Raw genomic sequence first — 27316 nt, forward strand, 5'->3', positions numbered from 1 at the left:
CTCAGTGATGGGGAAATTCTCATGGTCGTGTACCCACAGCCCCAACGCAGGGTGCGTTCAGGCGGCCCTGCTCCCCCCAGCCCCTGCCACCTCCTTCTCCCTGGCACCCCGACCTCTCTTGCAGGCAGGAATCTTCCCCTCTATCCAGCGGCACCTCGGGAGGCCTTAGATGAGGTGACGGCTTCCCCCTTCTCCGCGGCCAGCCCCTGCTGCGCTAAAAGCCGAGGAGGGGCCCCTCTCGAATCAGCCCCAGCCTGGCGCTGTGGGGGCTCCATCTAAGAAGCCAGGGGTGGGGGGAGGGGATGGCCTGGGGAGCTCATCCCGTGTCACTCTGCAAGGCCTGGAGGCCAGGGCTCAGTGGGGCAGAGGGGGTGGGGAGGACGGGGCCTGCAGACCCCCGGAAGGCTGCGCTGTGGCGTGATTTTCCACATGGGCAACAGAGTCCAAAAGCCAGTCCCACTCCTGGCTTCAGCAGATGCTGCTGTTTAAACTTGGGCACGTTTCTAACCTCTCTGTGCCTCTGTCTGCTCCTCTGCAAAAGAGTTTGTAATGGGTTGAACGGCGTCTCCCCAAAAGATATGTCCACGTCCCAAACCCTGGCCCATGAATGTGACTTCATTTGGAAATAGGGTCTTCACAGATGGGTTAGTTGGTTAGGACCCCCCCCCACCTCCTCCAGTTTGGTCCGAATCCAATATGCCTGGTGTCCTCACAAGAGGAGAGAAATTTGGACACAAACCCAGACAAGAGGGGAGGAGGCCACGTGGTAACACAGGCAGAGGTTGAAGCGCGGCCGCGGCAGGCCACGGAACACCCGCAGGCGACTGACCGACCCCAGGAGCTAAGAAACAGCCAGGATGATCCTCCTACAGATTTCAGAGGGACCCTGGCCCTGCCCACACCTCGATTCAGACTCCCAGGCTTCCCGGGTGAGAGGACACCTTTCTGTTGTTTGAAGTCACCCAGTTTGCAGTACTTGGTAACGACAACACCAGGCAACTGAGACGTGGGGCAATAAGAGGTTGGTCTCACGCAGAGGACTTCTGAGACAGCTGAAAGAGATAAGGTCAAGATTTTGGCCCACAAGGATGTGCTCCTTAAATGCAAACTGGGGGGGGGGGGGGGGTTCCTTCAACATCATGTCATCAAATCCTTTGACTCCAGGGAGGACTAGAGCCCAGGCAGTCCTAAGATCCTAAATTGCTCTGTTAGAAGGCACCTTCTGGAACTCTCAGCCCAACCTTCTACAGGAAGTCCATTTCAGCCACCCGGGGTCCCATTTCACTGCTCAACAGCACTCTCAGAAAGGAAGATAGTGTTACAGTAATCTAAGTTGTAGCAAGACAAAATAGCATGTCTCCCTGCTCCCCTCTGCCCCATCTTCCAATTAGCAATTCTGGGCATTCTGGACGCTGACCATGAACTTCTCTGGATCTCTGTTACTCAAAGTGTGCGGTCCTTGGACCTGCAGCATCAGCATCACCTGGGAGTTGCTAGAGATGCAGAATCTCAGGCCCCACCCCAGACCTGCTGAGTCAGAAGCTGAATGTTAACAAGACCTTCAGGTAATCTGTATGCACGGGGAGTTTGAGAAGCCCAGCTCTGCCATCATCTAGGAAGGCACATGGTTCTCACCACGGTGTCAAGCTGCAGCTCGATGTGTTACGAGGACAGGTGTGCTATCTGCAGGTAAGTTATTAATAATAGTTACTGTGGGGAAACGGACTTTGGCCCAGTGGTTAGTGCGTCCGTCTACCATATGGGAGGTCTGCGGTTCAAACCCTGGGCCTCCTTGACCCGTGTGGAGCTGGCCATGCGCAGTGCTGATGCGCGCAAGGAGTGCCGTGCCACGCAAGGGTGTCCCCCGCATGGGGGAGCCCCACGCGCAAGGAGTGCGCCCGTGAGGAGAGCCGCCCAGCATGAAAAAGAAAGAGCAGCCTGCCCAGGAATGGCGCCGCCCACACTTCCCGTGCCGCTGACGACAACAGAAGCAGACAAAGAAACAAGACGCAGCAAATAGACACCAAGAACAGACAACCAGGGGAGGGGGGGAAATTAAATAAATAAATAAATAAATAAAATAATAGTTACTGTGCCAACATTAGCAAGCAATGTCACTTTGTATAAAAAGGAAATCAGAGCTGATTCAAGGTTATTCCTCTCCTCATGTCACTCTGCCACTCCTGCGTTCTGATGCTTTCTTGAGTGAGAGAATTAGTCTTGTTCCACATACATTTCTGATGCTGCCCATGGAAATTGGTTCTGCAGGTGGAGCCACTCAGCAGGTGTCGCTTGGGGAGACAGAGAGACAACTCACAGATCTAATCTCTGCCTGCAGCCTGATCCCTGTCTACCATGATCCCAATAGGTGATAGGGTGGAAATGGAAGTTTGCTACTGCCCGAAGCAACTCATGCCATTGTGGACCGTCCTCTTTCTCAGAAACTTCTTACTCACGTTGACTTCTAAGATGATCCCCATAACCCCCATACATGGGCCCTAGTCAGCATCATGCAGAACTCATTCAGTGCATTTTTCAGATAATGTCTGTATTAGTTTCCAATTGCTGCCATAACAAATTAGTCAAACCAGGTGGCTTAATACAACAGAAATGTATTCTGTCACAGTTCTGGAGGCCAGAAGGCCAAAATCAATGTGTGCCCTAAGAGGCTCCTTCTTGGCCTCATCCAGCTTTAAGTAGCCCCACATGTTCCTTGGCTTGGGCAGCATCACACCAATCTCTGCCTCCCTCTTCACATGGCCCTCTCCCTGGTCTCTAAGTCCCAAATCTCCTTCTGACTTTCTCTTACAAGGAACCTGCCATTGGACTTAGGCCACACCTTAAATTCACAATGATCTCATCTCGATATCCTGAACTGAATTTGCAAAGATCCTATTTTTCAAATAAGGTCACATGCATAGGTACTGGGGGTTATCTTTTGGAGGCCATCATTCAACCCACTACAACATCCATTCAAATATTTAAAGACATGTTCTCCATCCATGATGCTCAAATGTGGCCAGTCTCTAAGCCAAACTCAGCATGTACATGCATTACTTTACCCCCAGGGTGGGACACAACTCCCAGGGATGAGCCTCCCTGGTGTCAAGGGATTACTACCATCACCAGCTGGTGATGCTACTTAAAAAGACCTTGAATAAAAGGGGGAAATGGTAAAAAGCAAATGAATTTATATGACCAAGAGACTTCAAAATGAGTTGGGAGGTCATCGGAGGGGTCATGCTTACACATGTCTCAGCAGGATCCCAGAGACAATCAAGGTAGATACAACCCCAGGTAGTGGTGCTCCTGAGGGCTACAGAGACACACAGGTTCTACAGTCATAACAGATGGCTCTGGAGTTCAGTGCCTTGCCAGTGGGCCCTACTTTGGAATTTGTGCTCCTGAATGTGATGGAGTTGAATTCGGATGTGACCTCTCTACACATGCCTCTTCTGTCACTTTTACTGAACCTGTGGGTGGCACTGGGGTTTGTGTATGCTCAGGAGACTTCAATCTCTGAACTTTCCATGGGCTAGTTGGGCCCTGAGCCTCAGCAGAGTTGCAACTTCTACCCTCCGGTTCATTGGACTTACCCAGGTCAGCTGACAGGGAGGTGAGAATGGTCAACCACCACACCAGGGAACTGAAAGTGTCTACAACTCCAAGGAGGAGAATCACATCTGTCAGCCATGTGGGATCTAAGCCCCCTCTTGATGTAGAAAGACGTGCAGGGGACATCACCATTCCGGGGGTACAGGATGGAGGAATATAATATGGATTGGAGTGGATTTGCTGGTATTCTACTATAGAACTGTTGTGACTCTAACAATGGAAGTGATTGTATCATTGATGTAGAGACGGTGGCCACAGGAGTTGCTGAGGGCAGGGAGAAGGAGGAAGAGGTATGATATGGAGCATTTGCAGGACTTGGAGTTGTCCTGGGTGATACTGAAGGGACAGATGCAGGGCATTGTTATCCTGCCATAGCCCACTGGAGGAACTGGGGGAGAGTGTGAACTACAATGTAAACCATGGTCCATGCGATGTGGCAGTGCTCCAGTGTGTATTCACCAAATGCAATGAATGCAATGAATGTACCTTACTGATGAAAGGGGATGTTGATGTGGGAGGAGCAGGGGGTGTGGGTGTGTGTGTGGGGAGTGGGGTATATGGGAACCTCTTATTTTTTTTAACATAACATTTTATGTGATCTATTTATCTTTTTTAAAAAAAGACAATATTAAAAAATAAATTTAAATAAATAAATAAGGACATACTCTCAATAGTTCCACCCTTCCCCAGGTAAAACCAATCCCAAAAGGGACCTGCTCTCAGCCTGACAGCTCTCCACTGCTCATGGGAAGATGAATTATTCTTCTCTTCTCTGGCCAAAGGAGTTGACCGATTTTAACTTGTTAGGCTAGAGTGAACTTTAGTGGACTGTGGGTATCATTTTGGCAGAGAACTTGAAAAGAAAGGCCAGGGCTAGAGTGAAGCAAGCGAGGCACACCGGGCCCCAAATTTAAGGAGGTAGCATTCATGCTCACACTCATGCCAAGGCAGGGGTGGCATGGGAGTAAGTGCCGCCTCCTTAAATTTGTGCCCTGGGCATCTCCCTTACATCACCGTAGTCCTGGCCCTACCCTGCAGAAGCCAAGGCAGGGGTGGCATGGGAGTAAGTGCCGCCTCCTTAAATTTGTGCCCTGGGCATCTCCCTTACATCACCGTAGTCCTGGCCCTACCCTGCAGAAGCCAACCTAGGTCATTTCTGGGCTCATCCTCTTGAGGAATGTTCTAGAATTGAGCCAAGGGCTGTTGAGGGGAGCCGCCTGGGAAAGTGATGGGGAAGATGTTCTACACCTCTGCTGAGATCGTCCCCACAGCTTCTCCAGAAAGTTCCCAGAGTTGGAAGCCCCTTTCCCAGCTTTGTGCAGAGCCAGCGAGTCCTGGGAAACGGTACAGGGCAGATCAATTCTTTTCCCAGAGGTCTCAGCCACTAACCCACATTCCCAGTGCATCGTGGTCAGTGTGAATGGTGCCCCCTGGAGTTGTGCAGCCTACCTACCCTGCAGTTGTTCAAGTCATTCCAAGGCAGACCACCCCAGCTATCGTGTTCTTTCCATGGACCTCCCATTGTGAGCCCCACTGGAGGCTGACGGCGAGTCTCATCTGGCATGGTGGCCTCCAGGATTCATCCAGATATTCTGCCTCCACACCAGGGAGGTCACTAGGGACTGGGGAGCCTGCCTTCCTCTCCCTCACCCTCCTGAACTTTACTAACAACTATCATTCCTATAGCTGTTTTAAGCTTGCAAAGCATGTTTCACATTCCTTTTATTGGACCTTCACAATGACCTTGACATACATTCATTCCTTAGCCCCATTTTCCCTAAAATGAACCTGAAGTTCAGGGAATGAGTAGGTTGACCCAGGTCCCCCAGCTCAGAATTGGGGATTAGGACCCAAGCCCCAGTCCATTCCTCCAACCTCCTGCTCCTCCTCTTTGGCCAAGCGTCTTGTATTAAACCTCTAGCAGAAGTGCCCACTCTGCCCAGGGAGACAGAGCAGGGCCATCAGGCACTTTGCCCCAATACCTATAGGTTCCCCTCTTCTGTCCAAGAGGAAGAATTGATGAATGATGGGCCTCCTGGCCCGACGGGAAGGGGATTTGTCTGGTTATTGAAATTTCCCAAGAGGCCCTGAGGAAACAAACAGCAGGTTCCCAGCTGAGATGGTTCCCGGGGCTGTGCTGCTACATCAGCCGTAACCCCCTCCTGGAGCAGCAATTTCTCTGGTTTTACTTACAGTCAGTTCATACATGAATTGCTCATTCCCAGAGAATGTTCACCAGGAGACCCACCTCTGTGATGGGGAAGGGAGAGCAGGGTGGCTTTGTCTGTCCTGCCTGTTCTGCCCCTTCCATGGGATAGCTGAGAGCTCCCTGACTCCTTCCCCTGGTCAGCATCCAGGCCAGGTGCCGGCAGCATCCACAGGGGCAACTCCTCTGAAACCACCTGGGAAGCCGCAGGGAAAGGCTCTCCACCCAAGCTGGCAAGGAGAGGGTGTGGGCTCCAGCAGGTGCCCAGACATCTTGGAATAAATGTCACCTGTGCAGGATCAGGTTCCAGGACAGCAGTGGCCCTCTGAGCCGGTCTGGGACAGTTCCAGCAGCTGCCACGGTGTCCATCTCAGGGGCAGGGTGTCTGTCCATCTGTCTCGTTCTGTCAACCCACCTGGGTTTACACTCGGCTCTACTACTTCCTGGGTCACCTAAAACTAGTGACTCATCCCCCCTGAGCACAGGCATCCTCTTCAGCACAGTGGAAGTAATCATGGGCTCTCCTGCCTCATGGGTCGTTATGAGGATGACGTTAGTGGATGGATGGAAAGGGACTCTGCGATCCATAAAACGTGGCTGCTGTCAGTGTCATCACCGAAGAGCTGGGAAGCATGCAGAGGGCTGGGGAGCAGCAGGAGTCCTCCTAGCCGGTGCACCCCCATATCTGCCCCCTTCCTGCTCCCACCAATGACCAAGTGTGTGGTCCTAACCTCAAGACCCATAGCTGTGCTGACCGCTGTGGGTCTGGGGAGTGTTTCTCCAAGATACCAACAGAGGTTGTATAAAACAGGGTCCTGTACTAAACCAATTTGGGGACCACTGGCCTGAGCATAGCTAAACGGTTTTCTTTCCTGCAAGTCTCTTCATAGCCTTAAGCATGGTGATGGGTACTTGGAAATCTCCAGAAGGGGGAAAGACTCTGTGGCATCTCCCGGACTTATCTGAGCACAGAAGCTTTCCTTGCAAAGCAGCCGTGGGATTCACCTTCTGCAAAGCCTACCTCCCAACCTTCTGGAAACTTCTGGATCCAAGGGTGGTATCCAGGACTCCTCACTCTCCACTCTCCTCTCTCCTCCTTCCAGCCCCTCCTCGCCTTCCTGGGGGAAGAGCCCAGGGAAGCACTGTGCTCTCTGCCCAGTGCCCTCTGTCTGCTGCTGGGGAGTCGATTTCCCTTATCAGACAAGCAGCAGGGCCAGCCAGGGCCGTGTTTTATGGCCCTATCACGTGTGCGATCTTGCCCATTAGGGAGAAGCTGTCAATGCAAAACATAGATTGCAGGACGCACTTTCTACTCCAGGATTATGAATAACCCCTCTGATCATTAGAGCCAGAGCATTCTTTAAAAATCCAATTTATTTCCTACCTCGAAACCCATTTAGTTTGCTTCCTGCCCTCTGTGCTGGAAAGGGAAGGCTGGAGCTTTCGGGAATCCTGGCTCTGGAAACCCTGCACCCCAGAAATAGTACAAGGTGCGGCAGCTTGCTCGGTCGGTAGAGGTGGGGTCTGGCTGCGGACGAGGGGTCGGTCCAGCTCTGGACGAGGGGTCGGTCCCGCTCGGGACGAGGGGTCGGTCCCGCTCGGGACGAGGGGTCGGTCCCGCTCGGGACGAGGGGTCGGTCCCGCTCGGGACGAGGGGTCGGTCCGGCAGCAGACGAGGGATCGGTCTCACAGGGGTTGCGCGGTTCGGCTGACGGGGTCGCCCGGCTAAGCCGGCGACGAAGGGGTCGCCCGGCTAAGCAGGCGACGAAGGGGTCGCCCGGAGAAGCAGGCGACGAAGGGGTCGCCTGGAGAAGCAGGCGACGAACTGGGGACAAGGGAGGCCAGGCCCTTGTCAGGGGCTCTCAGGACTGGAGGGCGCATGGCAGAAGAACTACCGCGGAGACAAGGTAAACACGCAAGTCCACCTTACTGAGGGAGAGGCAACAGTTTTACAGGGGCTGGGGAAGGCTGATTGGTCAAAGCCACGCCCTGTTCTGATTGGTTGCCGGCGAAAGGCCAGTGGGCGGTACTGGACGGGGGGAGGGGTGGTGGTTAGGGATTGGCTGTCGCTGTTGCTGGGGGAAGGGGCAGGGTTTAGGGATTGGTGGCTGCTGTTGCTGGGGTGGAGGGCAGACTTGAGTTTCCCGCCCACGCCTGGCTGTTGCTGCTGTCGGGGGAGGGGAAAAGGGCAGACTGGAATTTTCCGCCCTGCGCCTGCGCAGGGAGAAAGAAGAAGAAGGGTGCCGCCCCACAGGCATCGTGTGGCACCATCCAGGAGGAGGGGCGGCCGCGGAAGCATGGCTGCCGAGAAGGGGAGACCCGAGGGCACTCTGCGCCCATGCCGAGCTCCCTTCGGGGGTGGTGGTGAGTCCGACCAGCCACCCTATTATGGGGGCAGCGGCTTGGCCTGCCGCGGCTGCTCCCCCGCCAGGCCAGCAAACCACACTTCAGCCGAGGGGTGACCGCACCAAGGCCCTCATCTGAAACCTTCATTTTCCCTGGAATCATCTGTTATCCATTTCCTGCAGCCCAGCTGTGTATTTCTGTCAGAGGGTACTCCCCTTAGAACCAGACAAGGCTGGGGAGAATGTGTGTGTGTGGGGGGGCAGGATCCCCAAAGAAGGGTGGGCAAGTGCTAGAGCCCCAGGCTGTGTGTGGAGCCATGGGAAGGCATCTGGGAGGGTGATGCTTCTTGTTTGGCAAGTCCTAAAGCAATAAGCAAATCAAGATTACAGGGAAATGAAAACATTCACGGTGAGAGATCCCCATTTCTCTTTCCTCACCGGTGACAGAAGCTGGGGCTTCCTAGAAGAAATGAAGCAGGCCCCACCTCTGCCTCGTTTGCGGGGCCTCCTCATCATGCCATAAAAACTGACACGGGAGATTTATGGAAGCACGTGCCCCCGTTCGCCTCCCATCAGCCCGCCGTGGAGACAGGAGCTGTTCATCTTTTTGACTCGGCTCTCAGCCTCTGAAGCCCTTGTTGAGGGGCACCTTGCCCGGCTTCGTGATCAGCTGAGGCATGGAGGCTCCTCCTGCAGGCGGCCGCTCTCGGGAGAGGCAGTTTGTCCACCTCCTAAGACCAGGCCAGAATGGACAATGTCCTCTAAGCAGGCCAGGCGACTCTCCCAGGAGGCTGGGCTCGCGGCTGCGCCATCGCTCACCGAGCACTGGCTTTGCCTGCCCGACCCTGCTCTGTGCTGGAGACAGCAGACAAGCCAGATGCTCGCCCTGATTTCCAGAAGGTCAGTGGCCTGGAGGGAGAAGGGCACAGATGCACAGAGGCAGCTCTTTTCAAAACCACATGGCTGCTGTAATAGGAAGGACTGGGAGCCCAGAGGAGGTGGTGACAGACCCCTGGGAGGCATTTTGGGAAGTGTCAGAGGAGAGAGCCATTCGAACTAGCCTGAGAGGATGCCTAGGAGTTCACTGGCAGATGAAATGATTCATTCTTCTTGTGCATACAGCGCTCTGACCTTACCTTTCTCAGGTATCATGACTCACTGATGGTCTTACCAACCCCATACAACATCTGAAGTCTCCATCCCCCTAAAATACAAACTCAAGGAGAGCAAGGACTTTGTATATTTTGCTCCTTAGGGTTGTCCCTCCGGCCATGCTCAGTGCCTGGCATGTAGCTGGTACCAAAAATTGGTGTTGAATGATTGGGAATCAAAGCAGAGAGAAATTAAAGTATATGGAGAGGGCTGGGGTGGAGACCTTGGCAAAAAGCCACAAGTACCTGCCCTGCCCCGTGATCTTACAGGAATCCCTCCCAGGCTTCCTCCACCAGGTCCTGAGATAGCCTTGCCGAGAGCCCAGCGGCCGGGAGGCCTTTTACTCTACCACTCCCAGAACTGCCTCCTCTGAGATTGCCACGAGAAAGGCCTTGGCCAAGGCCTCCGGCCGGCAGGAGCAGAATGGCCGTGCGCACGCCGGCCGCCCCCTGCCCTGCACCCACCCTGGCCCCTCCTGGGCCAAGCCCCCGCGTCTCGGGAGCTCCGCTGAGCCTCCCTCGCTTTTAGCTCTCATTTGTAAGTGGGCCTCCACCCAAGCAAAAGATTCCGCGGGAGCCGGCGGGCTTCCCAGACGCTTAATTGGAGCTGGGCTCTTCATTACCTGCACACCTGTTCCCCACCACCATGTGGTCTGAGGTAAATAGACTGTAATTGTTTATCCAGAGTCAATTCCGCCGTGAGTGAGTGAGTGCTCCCCCTCCTCCCCGCCGCCCCCTCCAGGCCGCTGAAGGACGAAGCCCCCCCGCCCAAGGTTAAAGAGTTTACAGCTGTCCCTGCAGAGCCGCCTTCCCCGGCCAGGGCCCACCTCCCAGCAGCTTCTCTGCCAGCTCCAAGGAAAGGTCCCTGCCCAGCGGTGTTAGCTGTCAGGTGCTTGGCAGCCGGCCCCTCGGCCGTGCCAACGCGGCGGGCGGAGCAGCCAGGCCCCTCTCGAGCCCGGGCTCATTTGTCACTTTCCCCGTGGAGGCTGCAGGATGCCTGAGAAGGGCTTGGGCTTTGGCCCCCGACCCCAGCTCTGCCACTTTCTAGCTTGGTGGCCGTGACGCCTGGGAACTCCGGTTGCTCCGTCTGCACAAAATAACGTTCATGACTTCTACGACGCACTCACGCTTAGCGTGCCGCGGGTGTGGCACCTTAGGTGGAGGGCCTCGTCCGCTCTGGAATCAGCAGTCAGAGGCAGGTACTTTGGTTATTCACACTTTACAGATGAGCACATTGAGGCCAAGGTCAGTTAAATCGCCCGCCTAATGCTGCCCAGCCGGGAAGTGGGTGAGCCGGAATTCTAACTCAGCTTGTGGACCATGGGATCCCCGCCCTTGACCGCCAGGCTATATGTACACGATGAGATAATGCATAAAGGGGGCCCGGCCCGGGGCTGGCACACGGAAGGAAATCAATAAGAGCCCATACTAGTCTCCCTGTCCTTCCCTGGGTGAACAGAGCCCTCCCACCCCACCCGCCCCGCCCCCAGCCCAGGCCGCTGGACAGCAACCGGAGCTTCAGGCTGCCAGCTGTCCTCCTCCAAGGTCAAGTATAAACAGAGCAGAGCCCTGTCCCCCTGGCCAGCCCTACCAGGCAGACGAGGCCCGTTCCCGAGTGTGACCGACCCTCGGTTTGTCCTGCACAACCAGGCGGCAGGGGCAGGCAGAGGAGGGAGGCAGGGAGGAGGCCTCCTGGATCAAGTGATCCTAAGAAGGAGCAGGGGGACCCGGGAGCTTTTGGGAGGATCTGGTTGCAAGGACCGACCCATGCAGAGTGCCCTGCCCCTGGGAGGGAACCACAGGGCATATAAGAGCCCAGACCTTCTAGGGACCCGAGGCCTCTCTCCAGGGGCCCAGGAAAGGGGCTCCTCGTGAGGGACCGTCTTCCTGCCAGGCCTTTTCCCTTCCCTGCACAGAGCAACGGCCCTGCCCGGAGCGGCTGCAGGCGGGAGGATGCACGGCTTCCCCAGGCCCAAGAGCGCGATGCTGGGTCCTCTTCATCTGCACCGGATGGGTCTTTAGCATGATGAAGGCTCCCAGGCCTCCAGCCAGGTCAGATCCCCTGCGGCAGGCACCCGGTTCCTGCCCAGAGCCACTCGCAGCCGTGGCGGCCGCTCCCCTGGGCGCAGGCCTTGGACCAGGCCCTGCGGGGACTCAGGGAAAGGGTGGGGAGGGACAGCCCGTCTCCCCCGATCCACGCTTATCTGGCCAGAAAGACGGGCTCCCCATGGCGAGACCAGGGCACTTGGAAGCCAGCACAGCAGAGGGGGCTGAAGAGGAGGGACCCCGGAGCTGGCAGGGTCATCAGGGGGTGCTCCGGGCGCTGGGGATTTCTGACTTTGCGGAAGTTGGGGGCGGAGGCAGGAGTGAGAATTCTGCGACCGAGAAAAATGTTGTAAGAAAAACAAGAAAAGAGCGTTTCCTAGTGCGCGTTGCACCTGCTCAGGGAAAGCCCTTTGAAGAAGAGCCTGAAGCCCAGAGCGGCAGCAGCGCCTCCCACATCTCGGGGGAGGGAGCTGAGGGTTAAAAGACACTAAGCTGCCCCATAAACGGGCCCCTCAGGGGATGCCACGGGGTTCTGCCTTGGCCTGGGGGGTAAAGGAGGGTTTCCACCCCAGGCATATGCTGGAGGCTGCTGCAGGGGCCGGGAGGGGCACCCCCAGGCGCTGCTTTGAAGGGATGCCAAGGTCCCTCCGGTCCGTCCGCACCCCTGGGCATATAAGCCTCATGCATAATCCTTGTGATTAAAAACATTCCAGATAGGAAAGTGGGGGTGGGGAGGGCACGGATGAGAGGGAAGGGAAGTTCCTACCCCTGGCTCTGCGGTGGGCACACGGCTCGGCACTATGTACACGGTGTCTCATTTAATCCTCAGAAGAAATCCTGCAAAGCGACGTTATTACTCCCCCCCTTGTAGACGGGGCAAGACTCAGGATCTGGCCACAACCAGAAGGCTACGGCACTTGAGCCCGAGCAGGCTGACCCCTCCTCACACGCGCCACTCGGGCAGAGCAGCTGGACAGGGTCCTGGCCCTGGACTCACTGGCCTGGAGGAAGCAGCATCGCCTCGGCCCTGATCCACCCAAGGGGATTCAGGGGACACACGGCGCTGGCAGAGGATGGAGTGGGGGTGGGAGAAGGGGTGTCTTCCTTGACAGGGATCAAATCCTGTGTCCAGACCCTTCCCCCGTCCATGCCAGCAGCAGCCTCTCCAGTGCCTGCCCACATCTCCCCGGGGCACCCTGGGACAGGACCTGCCAAGAGCTCTGGGTGCCAGCACCTACGGGTCTCCGGGTGGGTGGGGTGCGGCTGAAAGGCCTGGGGAGTTGCTGTCCCTGGAAGTGGAAGATGAAAACTGCAGCTTCCTGTCCCTCGGCTGGAATAACTTGGAGAGGCAGCAACCCCGTCTCCCCGAGTTCCCCGAGTTCCCCGGCGGGGTGGAGCCCCACTTGCCTGGGTGGCAGGTGCTTAGTAGCGCAGCCCCTTTATTGGCTTCCTTGCCTTCCCTGTGTCACTTCCCCACCCCCTCCGCTGCTTCCTTGGAAGGCCCCCCCCCCACCATTAACTATCTGCAAGAGGCTCTCACCTCCAGCCTGCTCTAGGGGAACCCAAACTAACACCTGCCCGTGTCCTCCCTCCGCTCTGCAGCCGGCTCTGCCTCCATCCACCCGAGCCCATCTGCCAAGAGAAAGAAGGTAGGTTTTCTCCTGGAGGCACCTAATAACCAGGTCACGAGGGACCCCGAGAGGCAGGTGTCAAGTCCGACACAGCCAGGGCGAGGCCCAGACGTCTACTTGCTGAGCACCCTCCTCTTGACCAAGTGATTCATAATAACCCCGTGAAGGGCTCAGTGCCTGGGCACCGGCTCTGGGCTCGGATCAACGCCAGCCAGGGCAGCGGACAGCGGGACTGCTCCAGGAGCGTCTTCCTGCAGCTCCCCGGCACATGGAGAGGCCCAATCAGCCGGCTCACGACTCCCTGGGGACCGGCGGCTGATTGCATCCCCTGCCCAGGAACTCAGCCCTGCAGAGCTGGGGCGGCAGGTGCAGGTGGGGCCCGGGCAGGGCGAGCGCCAGCCAGGAGGGTGGAGAGGCCCTTTCTGCAGGGGTCCCTGGGGCTGATCTGGGAATGACTCCCTGCCTCTTCCCAGCTTTGGGGAGAGAGGCAGGGAACCCTAGCAGGCCCTGGGAGAAGCTTCCAGGGAGAAGTGCGTTCTGTCGCCTCCAGTGAGGATATGGGGAAGGGGCCTGGGCAGGAACCAGGAGAGCCCAAAGGACGGACCCTCTGCCTGTCTAGGGGTGGGGGCCGGCGTGGTTCTGGGGTGGCCTTACCTCCGCGGGGAGCCGTCAGAGCCCACCCCAAGCAGCTGTGGCCCAGGGCTCAGGCCCGGGCAGGGACCAAGAAACAGAAGGGAAGCAGAGGGGGCTGGGGTGCCGGCGGACCCTCCCCAGAGCCTAGGGGGGAGAGCCTGTGCCCCAACCCCAGCTGCCCCAACCCCCTGCCTCCTCGTCCCGGTCCTCCAGGGCACCCAACACCAGAATTCCTGCTGCCACAGCTGTTGCGAAGCAAGGGTGTCCCCAGGTGAAGCTGTGCCATGCGTTTCACTGCAGCGGGTCCCTGACCCCCGGGAAAGAAGTTCACACGGGGTCCATGAGAAAAACTGGAGGAGGAGCAGGGGATGGAGGAGGAGAAGAGGAAGGAGGAAGGGAGGGGGAGGGGACGAAGACAAAACCAGTGGACGCTAAAATTGGTATTTGAGAGAAAACCAGAAAACGTTTGATCTTCCCATAGTCCTTCAGCGAACCGAACAGCGTGGACGTTGCTGAACGCGTGTGTCTGTGTTTAAGGAAAAACAGGCAATGTAAAATCTCATCCAGGCCCCACAACAGTTGCCATCTCAGTGCTCGCCAACGGCTCATCGATCCTAAGGGACAGGGCAGGCGAGGGAGGCCCGGAGGAAACAGAAATCTTCAGGGTCCCTGTTACAGCGATGCCAAGGGACTCTAGCCCCTTATGCCATGGTCGGGGACACCCCAGATTCGTACCTGGGGAAATGGAACGTGTGACTTCCAGCTACCGGCGAGCCCGAGATGAGCTGGGGGAGGCAGAACCACCCGCAGCCGGGGCGCCAGGAACGTGGGGCAGGGAAACGGGAGGCGGGCAGGAGGGGGCATGGAGGGACCAAGCCTATGGCAGGGTCACGGGGAGCAGGACAGGCTGGAGGGGCGCAGCCGGGAGGTGGCGGGGACGGTCACTTGTTCTGAGAACTGAGGGGAAGGACACATCAGGGAGGGGATCATGCGATCCCCAGGGTCCAGGGCTCAGACACGGGCGGGGAGAGGCGGCCCTGGGCTGGGGCTGGGCTCTGTGGTGTGAGTTCCCAGCCTCGCAGGTCGAGGACCCTCTTTCCGTATGTGTCCCCGCCCCCTGCACCCGGCTGCCTTCCCCATCTGCCCGTGCTCGTTGCACCCAGCCAGGTTCTTCCTGGCTGCGGAGGCATTCCCAAGGCTCACCGAGTGGGGTGCTGGGGTCCCCTCACAACAGAGGAGGCAGGGGTAAGAGGGGGCAGGGAAGGCTGGTGAGGAGACCCCTCCTTTCACCCCTGAGGGGTGGCATGGCTGGGGACTGGGGCAGGAAGCAGGCACCCCCACTTGGGTGCACCCCATCCTACCTCTCATTTCTCTTCCTTCTCTTTGTCCCGCTTTGCAGGGTCTGCTGGGTCCTGTCACCCTAAGTCTCAGGCAACAAGCAGGGTAGTGGCCCCAGAGGGAGGGGACTGGACCGTCGTGACTATGGCCCCCACGGCCACCTGCCGTCCTCAGCCCTGAGGGTGGGAGGGCAGGCCCCTCGGTCAGCTCTGGGGCAAGCGCTCCGCCGGGGGCCCCAGGCCTGGGCCGCTGTTGACAGTGGCCTGGGCAGGCCAGAGAGGAGCGGGAGCTCAGGGAGGGGGGAGCAGAACCACCGCTGCCGCTTGCCAGGCTGCGGCACACCTCATGCGCTGGCTCATTTCAAACCCAGAAGAGCCCTTGAGGAAGGCATTATTGTTGTCCCATGTTCAGATGAGCAGCTGAGGCACTGCGAGGTCAGGGGACTTCCCAGCCCCATGACAGGTAGGTGGGGACAAGGAATTTTAACCCAGGCTTGTCCGGCCAGCCAGCTCCCTGCCCGCTCTTTCCTCCATCCCACTGCCGGCAGGTTGTGTCCACCAGCGGGAGGGCGCGGCTCCCGAGGTCAGCAGGCAGAGAGGTCAGGGGGGAGCCTGGGCTCCAGGAGCGCCAGCCTGACCACAGGTCGGGAGCGAGCCCAAAGCCAGGGACCGGGGCACCGAAGGGCTCACCGCCTCCTCTGCAAGGCTGGCGGGCGGAAGGCTGGAGGGGTCAGAGCCCCCGACATTCAGTGGAGCAGTTACTAGAGGGCCCTGGGGTCAGCCCACCTGGGTTTCCTGTGTGTCAACACCAAGGGACTTAGTTTACTCACCTGTAAAATGGGGAGAGAAGAGTGCCCACTGCCTGTGAGGACTCATGGGTGCCACTGACCAGTGAGCTGCCCCGTTACCAAGTGTTTGTTCTTTACGGGCACAGCCAGAGGGAGCCTCTGCTCTCAGCAGCCGACAGAAGATTCCTCTTAGAGAGCGAGCTGCTTTGGTTTTTTTTTTTTTTCTTTAATTTTTAAAGAAACTTTAGATTACATAAATGTTACATAAAAAATGTAGGGGATGGGAAGAGGATGTGGCTCAAGTGATAGAGCATCCACCTGGGTTCAAACTCCAGGGCCTCCATGTGGTGAGCTGGCCCACCCACAGTGCTGATGCACACAAGGAGTGCCATGCCACGCAGGGGTGTCCCCCACGTAGGGGAGCCCCATGGGCAAGCAGCCACCCTCGTGAAAAACACAGCCTGTCCAGGAGTGGCACCGCACACACTGAGAGTTGATGCAGCAAGATGATGGAACAAAAAGAGACACAGATTCCCAGGGCCTCCTGACAAGAACACAAGTGGACACAGAAGAACACACAGTGAATGAACATAGAGAGCAGACAAGAGGAGGGGAAGGGGAGAGAAATAAATAAATAAATAAATGTAGGGGATTTCCATACACCCCAACCCCTCGCTCTCCCACATTTTCCCACTTTAACATCCTTCATTAGTGTGGTACATTTGCTACAATTGCTGAACACATACTGAAGCATTCTAGTAACCATGGACTATAGATCACATTATAGTTTACATTTTGCCTGGCGTAATTTTGTAGGTTTTCAAAAAATGTGTAATGGCCTGTATCTGTCATGGCAATGTCGTGCAGGACAGTTCCAACGTCCCAAAAAATGCCCCCATGTTACACCTCTTCTTCCCTCTCCCTCCCCTGAGTACCTCTGGTGCCCACCGCCTTTATACCAATGATACAAGTTCTTCCATTGCTAGAACAATAACAAGACTGTAATAGAATAATAATGGAATGATTGTAAGTCTACTCGAGCCCATTGTTCATTCCCCACTCTTGAATTTTGAAAACTCTTTGGTGCGGTGCTGGGGTGGACCCTGGGAGGGTCAGGTGCGGAGACACCCGCCCAGCCCAAGTCCAAGGTCGGTTTGTTGGTTGCCTTGAAGGAGGGCGGGAAGGGGGCAGATCAGTGGGGGGGGGGGGGGCGGGAGTGTGGGAGCTTGGGAGGCTGCCCTCCACCCTGCCCCCCAAGTCGTACTAAACACACAGTTCCTGAAGCCACTGGAGGGTTCTAGAAAATGGTGAAGGGCTGTCTTTTCTACCTGTGTCTGCCCAGGACGTCCCCGGTGGCATCACCGCGGGTTTGAGCAGAGTTTCGCCCAATCCCTGAGGGGTGGGGACTTCTGTCTTCACCACTGGGCATCACGAGGTACGGAGGATTCCGGCATGGGCCAAAGCCCCCGGGCCAGGTGACCGCGCCGGGCCAGCCCCGGGGGCGAAAGCCAACCTCCCAATAAAAACAAACCGACTGGGCGCCCGGGGCCCGGCCCTTCCGCGGCAGCGCGGCCCCAGCTCCCTCCCCGCGTGCTTCCTGCCGCGACTCCAGTGGAAAAGACAATTGGATGTCAGGGATGATTTGAGTCTCCGTGCAGACCCGAGTCTTTTATGGAATTCCCGGGCGCAGCCGCGGGGCTCGGGGACCACGTCCCCGGGGGCGGCGCGCTCCCAGCATGCCCCGCGCCTCCCCAGCCTGCAGCGCCGCTGGATCCCGCGTGACTGTTTCGGGCAGTAATGGAATTTTATCAGGGATCCTGTAACCGGAGAGCTCATTTGCAGCCCTCCGCCGCCGCCGCTCCAGATAAAGGATGCAGAGCGTGTGCGTCAGTGTCAGAGGCTGTTCCCGGCCACCATCCATCCTGCGGTCAAGGCGTCACTCCGGGCAGCCCCGCTTCAAGTGCAATCAGGTTGGGAATTTTCCTCCCAGGAATAACAAGCAGCAGCCAAGTCAGGTTAGGGAGTCTCTCCCTCTCCTGTCCATTCATTACAGGTGAATGAATTCAGGATATCCCCCTTTGCCCCTCCAGTTCCTTTAAGTACAGAGCAGCAAAAGTCACCAACCCTCATCTGGTTCTGGAAGCATCCAAATATCCTTGTGGGTTCATCAAACCCTGAGAGGGGAGGATAGAGAGATTGGGATAATAAAAATTCCGTACACGTAGAGAGCATTTATAAAATGTGTCCATGTGCCTCATCCCATGGATTGCCTGGCCACCCTATAAGGGAGGTATTGTTATTCGCTGGTTGACTAGATGAGTCTGTTGAGGCTCAGAGAAGTCAAGTGACTTCTCCAAGGTCACCCAGCAAGTCTGGGGAAGTTGGGAATTGAAACCAGTTCTTTTGGCTCTAAATTCTCCACTCTTCTACTCCGTATGTTGCCAATGCTCTTTCTCTTTCAGGTCCTTTCTTTTTCCCTAACCCAGGCCCTCCCATAGCTGGCTGTTCCTTTATACCTAGTCCCCAAGCATGGAGTGAAGGACTAGATGTCATAGCAGTCCTTGGTCGCCTACAGAGGGGCCCTGATCTTCGCCCAGTCTGCCCTTCCCTCCTCTGAACCCAGCGAGCTGGGAAGAGTGAGGCAGGGGTGATGGGGAGAACTGGCAGTGGCCTGGCCACTCTCTCTTTAACCTGATAGATCTGGGGGCCCCGGCCAGTGCAGGGACATCCTTTGTGACTCCTGAGGGTGGCAGGGGCTGGGGCCTGACTCTCCCCTACCCCAGAATGGCTCAGCTTCCACCCCCAACCCAGAGATCGTGCTCAGAGACTCAACACAGAGATCACTGCAGCTCATCCAAGCCACTGGAAACCAGCAGCAGCTGCCCTCCACGGGCATCCGTCTGACGGAGAGAAGGGATGGCGTGAGGTTTCTCTCTTGCTTACTCCGGTGATAGGGAGCACTGTTTCCAAACCCAAATGGCACTGTGGCCTCCAAAACGAGGGAGAGAGAAAGGGGGAAGAGACGAGCTACTCTCCATCTGTCACCACCAAGCACAGGGTTTGGAAGACCGAGGGCACCAGACGCTTCTCACATCTCTCTGCAGACCTTTGAGAGACATGCCTGTAATCTCTAGGGGCCAAAGGGGATGTGGCAGGCTGACAAAGGACACAGGAAGGCGCACGCCAATCCCCTGAACCTAGGAAGTTTGCCTTAGATGGCAAATAAAGACTTTGCAGGTGTGATTAAATTAAGGATCTTGAGCTGGAGAGATGAGATGCAATCACATGTATCCTCAGAAGAGAGAGGCAGAAGATTTGTCTGCAGAACAAAGAGGAGAAGACGGGTGACCCCAGAAGCAGGGATGAGGGTGAGGCACCCACAAGCCAAGGAGAGCCACCAGCCGCCAGGGGCTGGACGAGGCCAGCGATGGGTTCCATCCTGGAGCCTTTGGAGGGCGCCTGGCCCTGCTGACGCATTGACTTCTGCCCAGCAAACTGACTTTGGACTTCTGGCCTCCAGAACCATGAGGATCAAGTGCCTCTGCTTTGTTGTAAGCTGCCAAGTGTGTGGTGACTTGTCACAGCAGCCCCAGGAGGCTAGGAGCGGGACTAAAATGGCAATGCTGGTCACCCCGGTGCCAGCAGAGCTGGCCCAGGGCAGCACGGACGACAGGCTGCCATGGCAACGGAAAGCCTGTGCACTGGAAGGGGAGGCAGCAAGTAGGCTCCTGGCAGGTTCCCCCTTTCTATCCAGATCTCCCCCTCCCTCTCCTCCTGTCCTCCCTTCTCCACCCTCCCTCCTCACCCCCAAGGAAGGCTCGTGCCCTTCCCTGCGGTCGCCCTGACACTCACGCGGGAGTCTTGTGGCTTGCACGCGCCCTCCAGTGTGTCCATACGGTCTGTCTGTGGTCTGTCCTAGGGGACCTAGTCCTGAACAGGAGGCCCCACTGCACATCTCGACGTCTGACGTGGCTGGCACCTGCCCACCTCCCTGCCACCGCCGTCTCCCCTTTGTGGGGAGCACAGTGGCCTGCAGCCCTGCTCCTTACTGAGGATCCCACGACTGCTCGGGACCCCAGCCCCAGCCTCCCGTGAGCACTGCCCATCTTCCCTCTCCACCCCTCCCCACTCCCGAAGGTTCAGAGGTGCCATTGAAGGCCCCACTGGTGGGAGTGGGTGCCTGGGGGGGAGAGAGCAGTGAGAGGAGGTGGTGGGCACAGCCCCTCAGCTGGAGCTGCCATGGGTGGGGGGGATAGGGGGAGAAAGAGAGGAATAAAGAGGGAGGGGCGGGACAGCATCGGAAGAGGTTTCCAGGCACCCAGCTGGAACATGAAGAGTGAGGAAAGAGGAGGGCGGGGGCGCCCGGAGGAGAGTTAAACTAGAGAGGCCGACCAGGAGGACAGGAAGAGGCGCCCACGGCAGGAGATCCACCTGCAGGGGGAAAGGTGATGAGTGGAGGAGGGTGGGCAGGTGGAAGCCGGGCAGAGAAGCCATTCATTCATTCATTCATTCATTCGTTCATTCATTCAGCCAAACACACACTGAGCTCTGCTCTGACTCTGCAGAAGGCATCAGGCCAGGCTCTGGAGATACAGCGATGGGTGGGAAACCATCTTTGAGCTCAGGACCATCAGGTCTGGTGGAGAGGTGGGTGAGCCGGGAAATACTGAGATGCCATAGGGGCCACCATGGGCCAGGCCCAGCAGGTGTGAAGGACACAAGTCCAGGCTTCTGGGAGGTGGTGGTAGGAAAGGGTGTCCTAGTCGAGGGGACCCCTGATACGGGTGCTAGGGTGTAAATAGAAGTTACCTTGCACCAAGGGGTGGGCCAGTACAGGTGGAAAGGTTTGCCCCCACAAAGGCCGTTATGTCCAGAAAGCAGCCAAGTTTCTGCTAGAGATTGGTGAGTGGGGACGATGGCCGCAGGGGCAGCGGGCAGTGGGAGCGGGCGCGAGCCTAAGGCCGTGCCAGGCGGTGTGGACAGCATCTCATGAACGATAAGATTCAGCTCAGCACTCTCCTTATTGTGCTTTATGAAAGTATGAAGAGCGGCTGGGAGGTGGGTGGGGGCAAGACGGGGGGAGAGAGATCCACCTGGAGGCTACTGTAAGAGACCCTGCATTCTAGATGGGGTGATACAGATCCCAAAGGGGCAAAATCAGTTTTTGGAAGACAAAAAAATCTTCCTCTTTTGATGCATAAAGGCATAGATAGACATACCTAAATTAGTCAGCCAAAGGGGTGCTGATGCAAAATACCAGAAACTTGTTGGTTTTATTCGGTGTAGTTGCTTACAGACACCAGGCCAGAAGCATAAGTTACTTCCCTCACCAAAGTCTATTTTCACGTGTTGGAGCAAGACGGCTGCCAGTAACTGCAAGGGTCAGCTTCCTGGGTTCCTCTCTTCCAGGGTCTTGCTTCTCTCTAGGCTCAGGGTTCCTCTCTTCCCAGGGCTTGTTTCTTCCTTCCTGCGGCTGGCTTCTGTCTCCTCTGTGAGCTTACTTCCCAGGGCTCCAGCTTAAGGCTTCAGCATCAGACTCCAACATCAAAACTCCAACAGCAAAAACCCTCAACTCTGTCCTTTGCCATGCCTTTTATCTGTGAGTCCCCGCCCACCCAGGGGTGGGGACTTAACACCCTAATGAAGTGGCCCAATCAAAGCCCTAATCATAACTGAATCACACCCAGGTACAGACCAGATTACAAACATAATTCAGTATCTATCAAACTGCTACAATACCATTCATAAGCAGACATGTAGTCTGTGTTATACCCCATATATCAGTGGTATTAACATTTCCTGGAGGGAGGTGATTAGGGAAAGGCTCCTTGTGGGGGTAATAAAGGAAATAAAGTTGATCTAGATATGAGGATCTGGGCTAAAACAAGGAGTTAGGGGGCGCCACTGGACATGGGGTATTGCCACACGGAGGTGGTCACCGACTGGAGTAGAGGACGAGGAGTGGGAGAGAATCAGCACAACCCCCGACCCCTTGAGTCTGGATGACGCAGCTTGATCGGTCCCATTGGGAGCTGGAATTTAGGGAAGCAATGAGGGCTGGAGACCCCGAGGCCATTGGCATATCAGCGGTAGTGGAAAGAAGAAACTAGATTGAGATTATTCAGGGTGAGAGTGGAATGGGAGAGAAGCAGAGAGCTCAGGCCAGAAAGACCCATTTAAGGAGAAGCATGAAAAGATCCCTTTCAAGGGAGATGCTGACGGATGGCTGGATGGCCTGGGCTGGATTCTGCAGGGAATGCAAAGGGCATAAAGCTACGGCAGCTGCCCCCAAGGAGATACATGCAGCTGAGATATAAACAAGAAATATCTAGATAATGCCCAAAGAGTTAACTATCAGCATAAGGCTACAAGAGAAAAAAAAATCAGTGTCTCAAGGCAGCACAGTACATGATTAATTAACAAATGAATTGCACAGGCTAAAATTGTATTAGAGTTCAGAGGACTGAGAAAGCACTTAGGGCTTCCATTGTCAGGGATGGATTTGCTGAGAGGTAGGATTTGACCCGGGTTTAGGAGAGGGGTGTGTAGAATTTGTATAGGGAGAGAAGTGGGGAGAGGTGGTCAGGATTTTCTGGGCTGGGCATGATGTGCAGAAGCAGCTAAGAGCTCCAGTGGCCCTTGGGGCACGCCGGCCCTGGGAACTTGTCAGTCCAGTCCAAGGGGGCACTGGTGGGCGACAAGCCTTGGGGGCCGCAATGGAAGGGGGGTCTGAGGGCCCGGCATGTCCAACCAACTGTTCTGACTTGCAGTGGTTTTAAACAGGAAAGTAATGAATCCAAAGCAGTGCCCCCACATTTAACCTGCTGGCAGGATGGGTTAGAGTGGGGTAGAGGCAGGGGAGGGGGCAGGGGAGACAGAGGGGGAGGGAGGGCAAGGGACAGGGGGAGGGAGGCTGGATGCATTGGAGAGCAGAGGCAATCATGGGATGGTGAGGTGAACGGTGTGCCAATGAGGATGGGGATCTGGGGGGAGTGGGGTGGGGAAAGAAGTTTCAGGGAAGAATTAATGGACAGGGAGGCTGCAAGGGCTGAGGGTGCCAGCCAGGCTTCTCCTGCCAGCTTTGCGCTCACATGCCGGGCTACAGACCCCTGCCCATTCAAGGCACTTGGTCTGTTTGCTTGCATTTACTTTATTTTACTTGATTTTTTATTTTTGACCCTGTCTGGGGCATGGCAGGACTAGAGCCCCAGAGCTCTGCCCAGGACCAGGTGGCACCACTCTCCACCCTCTCCAGGTGACAGGGATTCCACTCACCACCCACAGGACGCAGGCTTCCTGCCCCTTATCACCCGCAGCACCTTCTGCAATAAACCTTCCAAGACATTCATTCTTGTTTCCTTTCCCCAGCTCGGAGCTGTATCTTGCCCACAATCCTATTTCCCAATCTCTCCTCTGGTGCATTTTAATATTTATAGGTACATGGACAGAATGTGGAGTGTGAGGGCTTGTTGGCCCCTGGAGCAGAGACTTAGGGGAGCTGTCACCCTCCTGAGGCCCTATGGACTTTTGGGGGCTGCTGCCATGGCTGCCACAGGGCAGCCCCACCTGAGAGGGTCCCAGGTGGTCAGCTGTCATCTCCCTTGTCCCCACTCAGAGGTTCCTTGGGGCAATTGCTCTCTCCCATTTCCTGCATCTCCACCAACCCAACCCCAATCACTCCACTGCTTGAGAATAAAGACCCATTTCCCGTGAGTGTATCAGTTACCTCTTGCTGCATAACAAATTGCCCCAAAACTCAGTGACTTAAACAGACATTTATTATCTCAAAGCCTCTGAGGGTCAGTATTTTGGGGTCTCCAGTCCAGGGTCTCTCTCAAGGCTGCAATCAGGGTGTTGGCCAGGGCCATCATCATCTTGGGGTTCAGCTGGGTTGGGGTCTCCTTCCAAGCCCACCCCATGGCTGTTGGTAAGACTCAGAAGCTCCTTGTGGGCTACTGGGCCGAGGGCTTTGCTTCCCAGCTGGTTGGTGGCCAGAAGCTACTCTCAGTTGCTTGTCACATGGGCTTCTCCCACCTGGCAGCTTGCTTCATCGACAAGAGTGCCCTGATAAGGCAAGAGAGAAAACGAGAGAGGGTTTATAAGAGAGAGCGCGTGCACAAGAGAGAGCAAGAGAGATTGGGGAAGAGAGCTTTTCAAAACCTCTCATCAGAAGGAACATCCCAACTCTTCATCAGAGGCAAGTCACTAGGTCCAGCACACTTGAGGAGTGAGAATGACACAGGGTGTGAACCCAGGAGGGGGGTCTTGGCTGGGGGGGGGGGGACGGCATGTTGAAAGCTGCTGCTGACACAGTCCCAGTGATGCTGTGCTCTCCATAGCGACGGGTGATGAGTCGACCGGAATGAGCTATGACAGTACAACAGGCCATGGCCAAGGGCAGCCTACTGAACTGCAAGCTACAGGAATACCCAGACATGCAGGAAAGACTTCCTGGAGGAGGCAGCTGGGCAGGCACACAAACTTTCAACCAGGATGGCCTCTGTGCCTGTGTCTGCTGTGACCCTTCTATCACCATGAAGCAGTGACCTGGAGCCACCATCTATGGACTGGATTGAGGGACCTGAAGTGCTGTTTGGAGGAAGGTGTGGGAACAGAGGGACAGAGGGTGGGAAGGGAAGAGAATGACCTTTTTGGGGACCTATGAGGATCTTGCAAAAGCTGCAGGGTGGAGTGGGGAGATGGGATTTCAGTGCATATCCCACACCCAGTGCATTAGTCAGGCCAGCTCCTGTAACAAACATCCCACACAATCGCAGTGGCTTTAACACAATGAATGTTTATTTCTTGCGGCAATAGTCCAAGGTGGTTGGCTGGGAGCTCTGCTCCTCTCAGTCTTTTGGGGACCAAGCCCCTCCCATCAGTGGAGTCCTCCCCTGCCTCATCCGCAGCTGCTCAGACCTCAAGGGAGGAGGGAGAGAAAGAGGAGAGCGGCTTTTAGGGCCCCAATGCCTTTGACCGGAGCTCGGTCACTGGAGCCCACCTCTCTGGCGGGGGGAGGGCAGAAAGGAGGACCAAGAGGGAAGACAGCGTGGATGTTGGTGACCCCTCCTCCAGCCTCCGCCCTGCAGGGGGTCATACAACAAGTAATGGTTGTGCACTGGGTTGAATAGAGTCCCCCCAAATGTCACGTCCCCCTGGAACCTCGGAATGTGACCTTATTTGCAGATAGGGTCTCTGCAGACGCAATTAGTTGAGGTGAGGTCTTAAAGGGCCTTACAGCCCCTCTGCCAGGCGCCCTAGTAAGAAGAGGGAAGTTTAAACAGTGGACCAGCCCCGTGAAGCCGGGGCAGGGCCTGGGCGGTGCTGCCACCAGCCAGGGGAGGAGGCAAGGGTGGCTTTGCCCCTAGAGCCTTCGCCTTCGGAGGGAGCGCAGCCCTGTCACACCTAGTTGTGAACTCCCGCCTCCAGAACCGGGAGAGGACGGCCCTCTGTTGTTTGAAGCCACCCAGGCTATGGTCATTTGTCACTGTAACCACAGAAACTGAGACAACCTGGCCCAGCACGGCCCCGCCCAGCCCAGGCCTCCTCCTACCTGCCACCCACCATGCCCTCGGCTCACCCGAAATGTTCTTCCCTGCACCACCCCCAGCGCCGGAGCCCTCCTTCAGTTTCCACTGAGACAGTAGGCAGGTTCTTGAGTTCCAGGGATGTCCGGCTGCCAGGACAACGCCCCTGCTCTCCCGTCTTATCAGCCTTACTGAAGACTTCTTGCTGGGCAGATGGCCCACCTCACTGACTCGCTAGCCAAATAGAGGGAGCACTGAGCTTGGAGTCCAAAATTCTGACTTCAACTCCAGTCGCTGCCCCTTTCTCCAGGCATCTACATCTTGTTTTAAACAATGGGGGGTGGGAAGAGGGAGATTGGAGCTAATGATCTCGAAACCCCCACCCCATCCCCAGTGCTCCTCACGTTAGCTCCAGCCTTGATTTTCACCAGCTGTTCTCAAGCAGCTGCTTCCCGAGCCCCCCCACCCTCCCCACCCATTCACATACGTCTGAGCTCCCCCACGTCTGTCACTGTGTGTGTACCTCACACACTGACTCGCGTCCACACGGCCACACAAGTAAACACCAGACCAGTGCTGCCCAGTAGATCTTTCGGTGACGATGGACTTACTCTACTATCTTCCCTGCCCAGGACGGCCGCCGCTAGCCCCCTGTGGCTACTGAACACTTGGAATATGACTTGTGTGACCGAGTCAGTGACACAAGTCGGTGACTAAGGCACTGACCTTTTAAATTTTATCTCATGTTCATTAGGATGCATTTAGCTTTAAATAGCCCCACGTGGCTCATGCCCGCCACGTTGGACAGCGCAGCGCCGGGGCGTGGGGGCTAGAACTTAGCCCCTGCCTCGCTCCTGAGGTTCTTTCTCTACATTTTGGGGACCTCAGAGGGTCTCAGCATAGCCAGAGGGAACCGAAGCTGAAACGGCCCTGAGGTTGATGGTAACTAAAGCAGCGCTCCTCAAATTGTAAGGTGCCTGTGAACCACCTTGTTAAAAGGCAGATGCTGGGCCCCAAGCCTGGGGTGGGCTGCGGTTCTGCATTTCTAGCAAGGTCTCCAGGTGATGCCGACCCTGCCGGTCCAGGGACCCCACTTTGGGTGGCAGGACGCTGAAGTCTCCCTCGTTCCTCTGCAGGTAAGGAGTCCATCTCCTCCACCTGTCTCCATTCGCCCCTTCGCCCACCCCCCAATCTTCTGCATTATTCCATTTTTCCCTTTTGCAGTGGAGAAACCCCAAACCATCAGACCACAGCCCCCTTCCGCCCAGAGGCCCCAGCCCAGGCAGACTTAGTGGGGGCAGGGCCTCCCAGGCCCCATGCACTTGGCCTTGGTGGGACTTGCAGCGTCCACCTGGCTGCTTAACAACGGCACAGCGCAGCCGCCTCGGCTCAGCATCCAGCAGGCGGTCCAGGGAAACAGACGGCTTGCAGCCCTCATGGCAGGAAGGAGTGCTCGCAGGAGGCACAGCACACGGCTGTGGGCTCCAGAAATCACTGGCCAGGCCGTGGGACCAAGTCCAAAACATCTCCCTCCCTACGAGGCACTATGAGCCCCTCACACACACCAACTCACCCCCTCCTCACTTCCCCTGAGTGGGAGGGACTGCTGTCAGCTCCTCTTACAGATGAGGAAGCAGTGACACAGAGAGATTAAGCCTCTGATCTGAAACCACACAGCGGTCTAGTCCTGGAGACGGTCCATGGACCCGCTAGGAGCCTGCATGTCCAAGATCATAATGGTAAGTCTTCCCTGCCCCAGGGTGATGGACAAGCGCCGAGGACACATGACGTGGAAAGCCTCGTGGGCTGTAAAACACTGTGGCAATGTCGGCTCTTGCTGCTGCTGTTGGTGGGGTGTATTCCGGTCTATGGGTGAGATTCCCGGGGAGTACACGCGCCCCCTTCCCACACCCCAGTGTGCACGTACGTTCATTCCCCCACATGTGCAGCCTTCTCCAGGGCAGGGCTCTCGGCTTACTTCTGGCGCTGAATCCCAGCGCCCAGAGCCGAGGAGCCTTCCCCGGTCACCCATTCATT

General features: G+C 56.6%; 1 protein-coding gene and 1 long non-coding RNA gene across 3 annotated transcripts in view; both read left to right on the forward strand.

Annotated features, from left to right (window-relative positions):
- The window catches only part of LOC131275064 (uncharacterized), a 360126-nt gene that overhangs the window by 51469 nt on the left and 281341 nt on the right, over nucleotides 1–27316 (forward strand). The window lies entirely within an intron of this gene.
- Nucleotides 23670–27316, forward strand: part of LOC131275136 (leucine-rich repeat-containing protein 37B-like) — a 78416-nt gene continuing 74769 nt past the window's right edge. The window contains exon 1 of the mRNA XM_071210874.1: nucleotides 23670–23824. Within this exon, the coding sequence (XP_071066975.1) occupies nucleotides 23670–23824 (155 nt within the window). The remainder of the gene's footprint in view (nucleotides 23825–27316) is intronic.

Source organism: Dasypus novemcinctus, chromosome 21 (assembly GCF_030445035.2).
Source record: "Dasypus novemcinctus isolate mDasNov1 chromosome 21, mDasNov1.1.hap2, whole genome shotgun sequence".
Classification (NCBI taxonomy): Eukaryota; Metazoa; Chordata; class Mammalia; order Cingulata; family Dasypodidae; genus Dasypus; species Dasypus novemcinctus.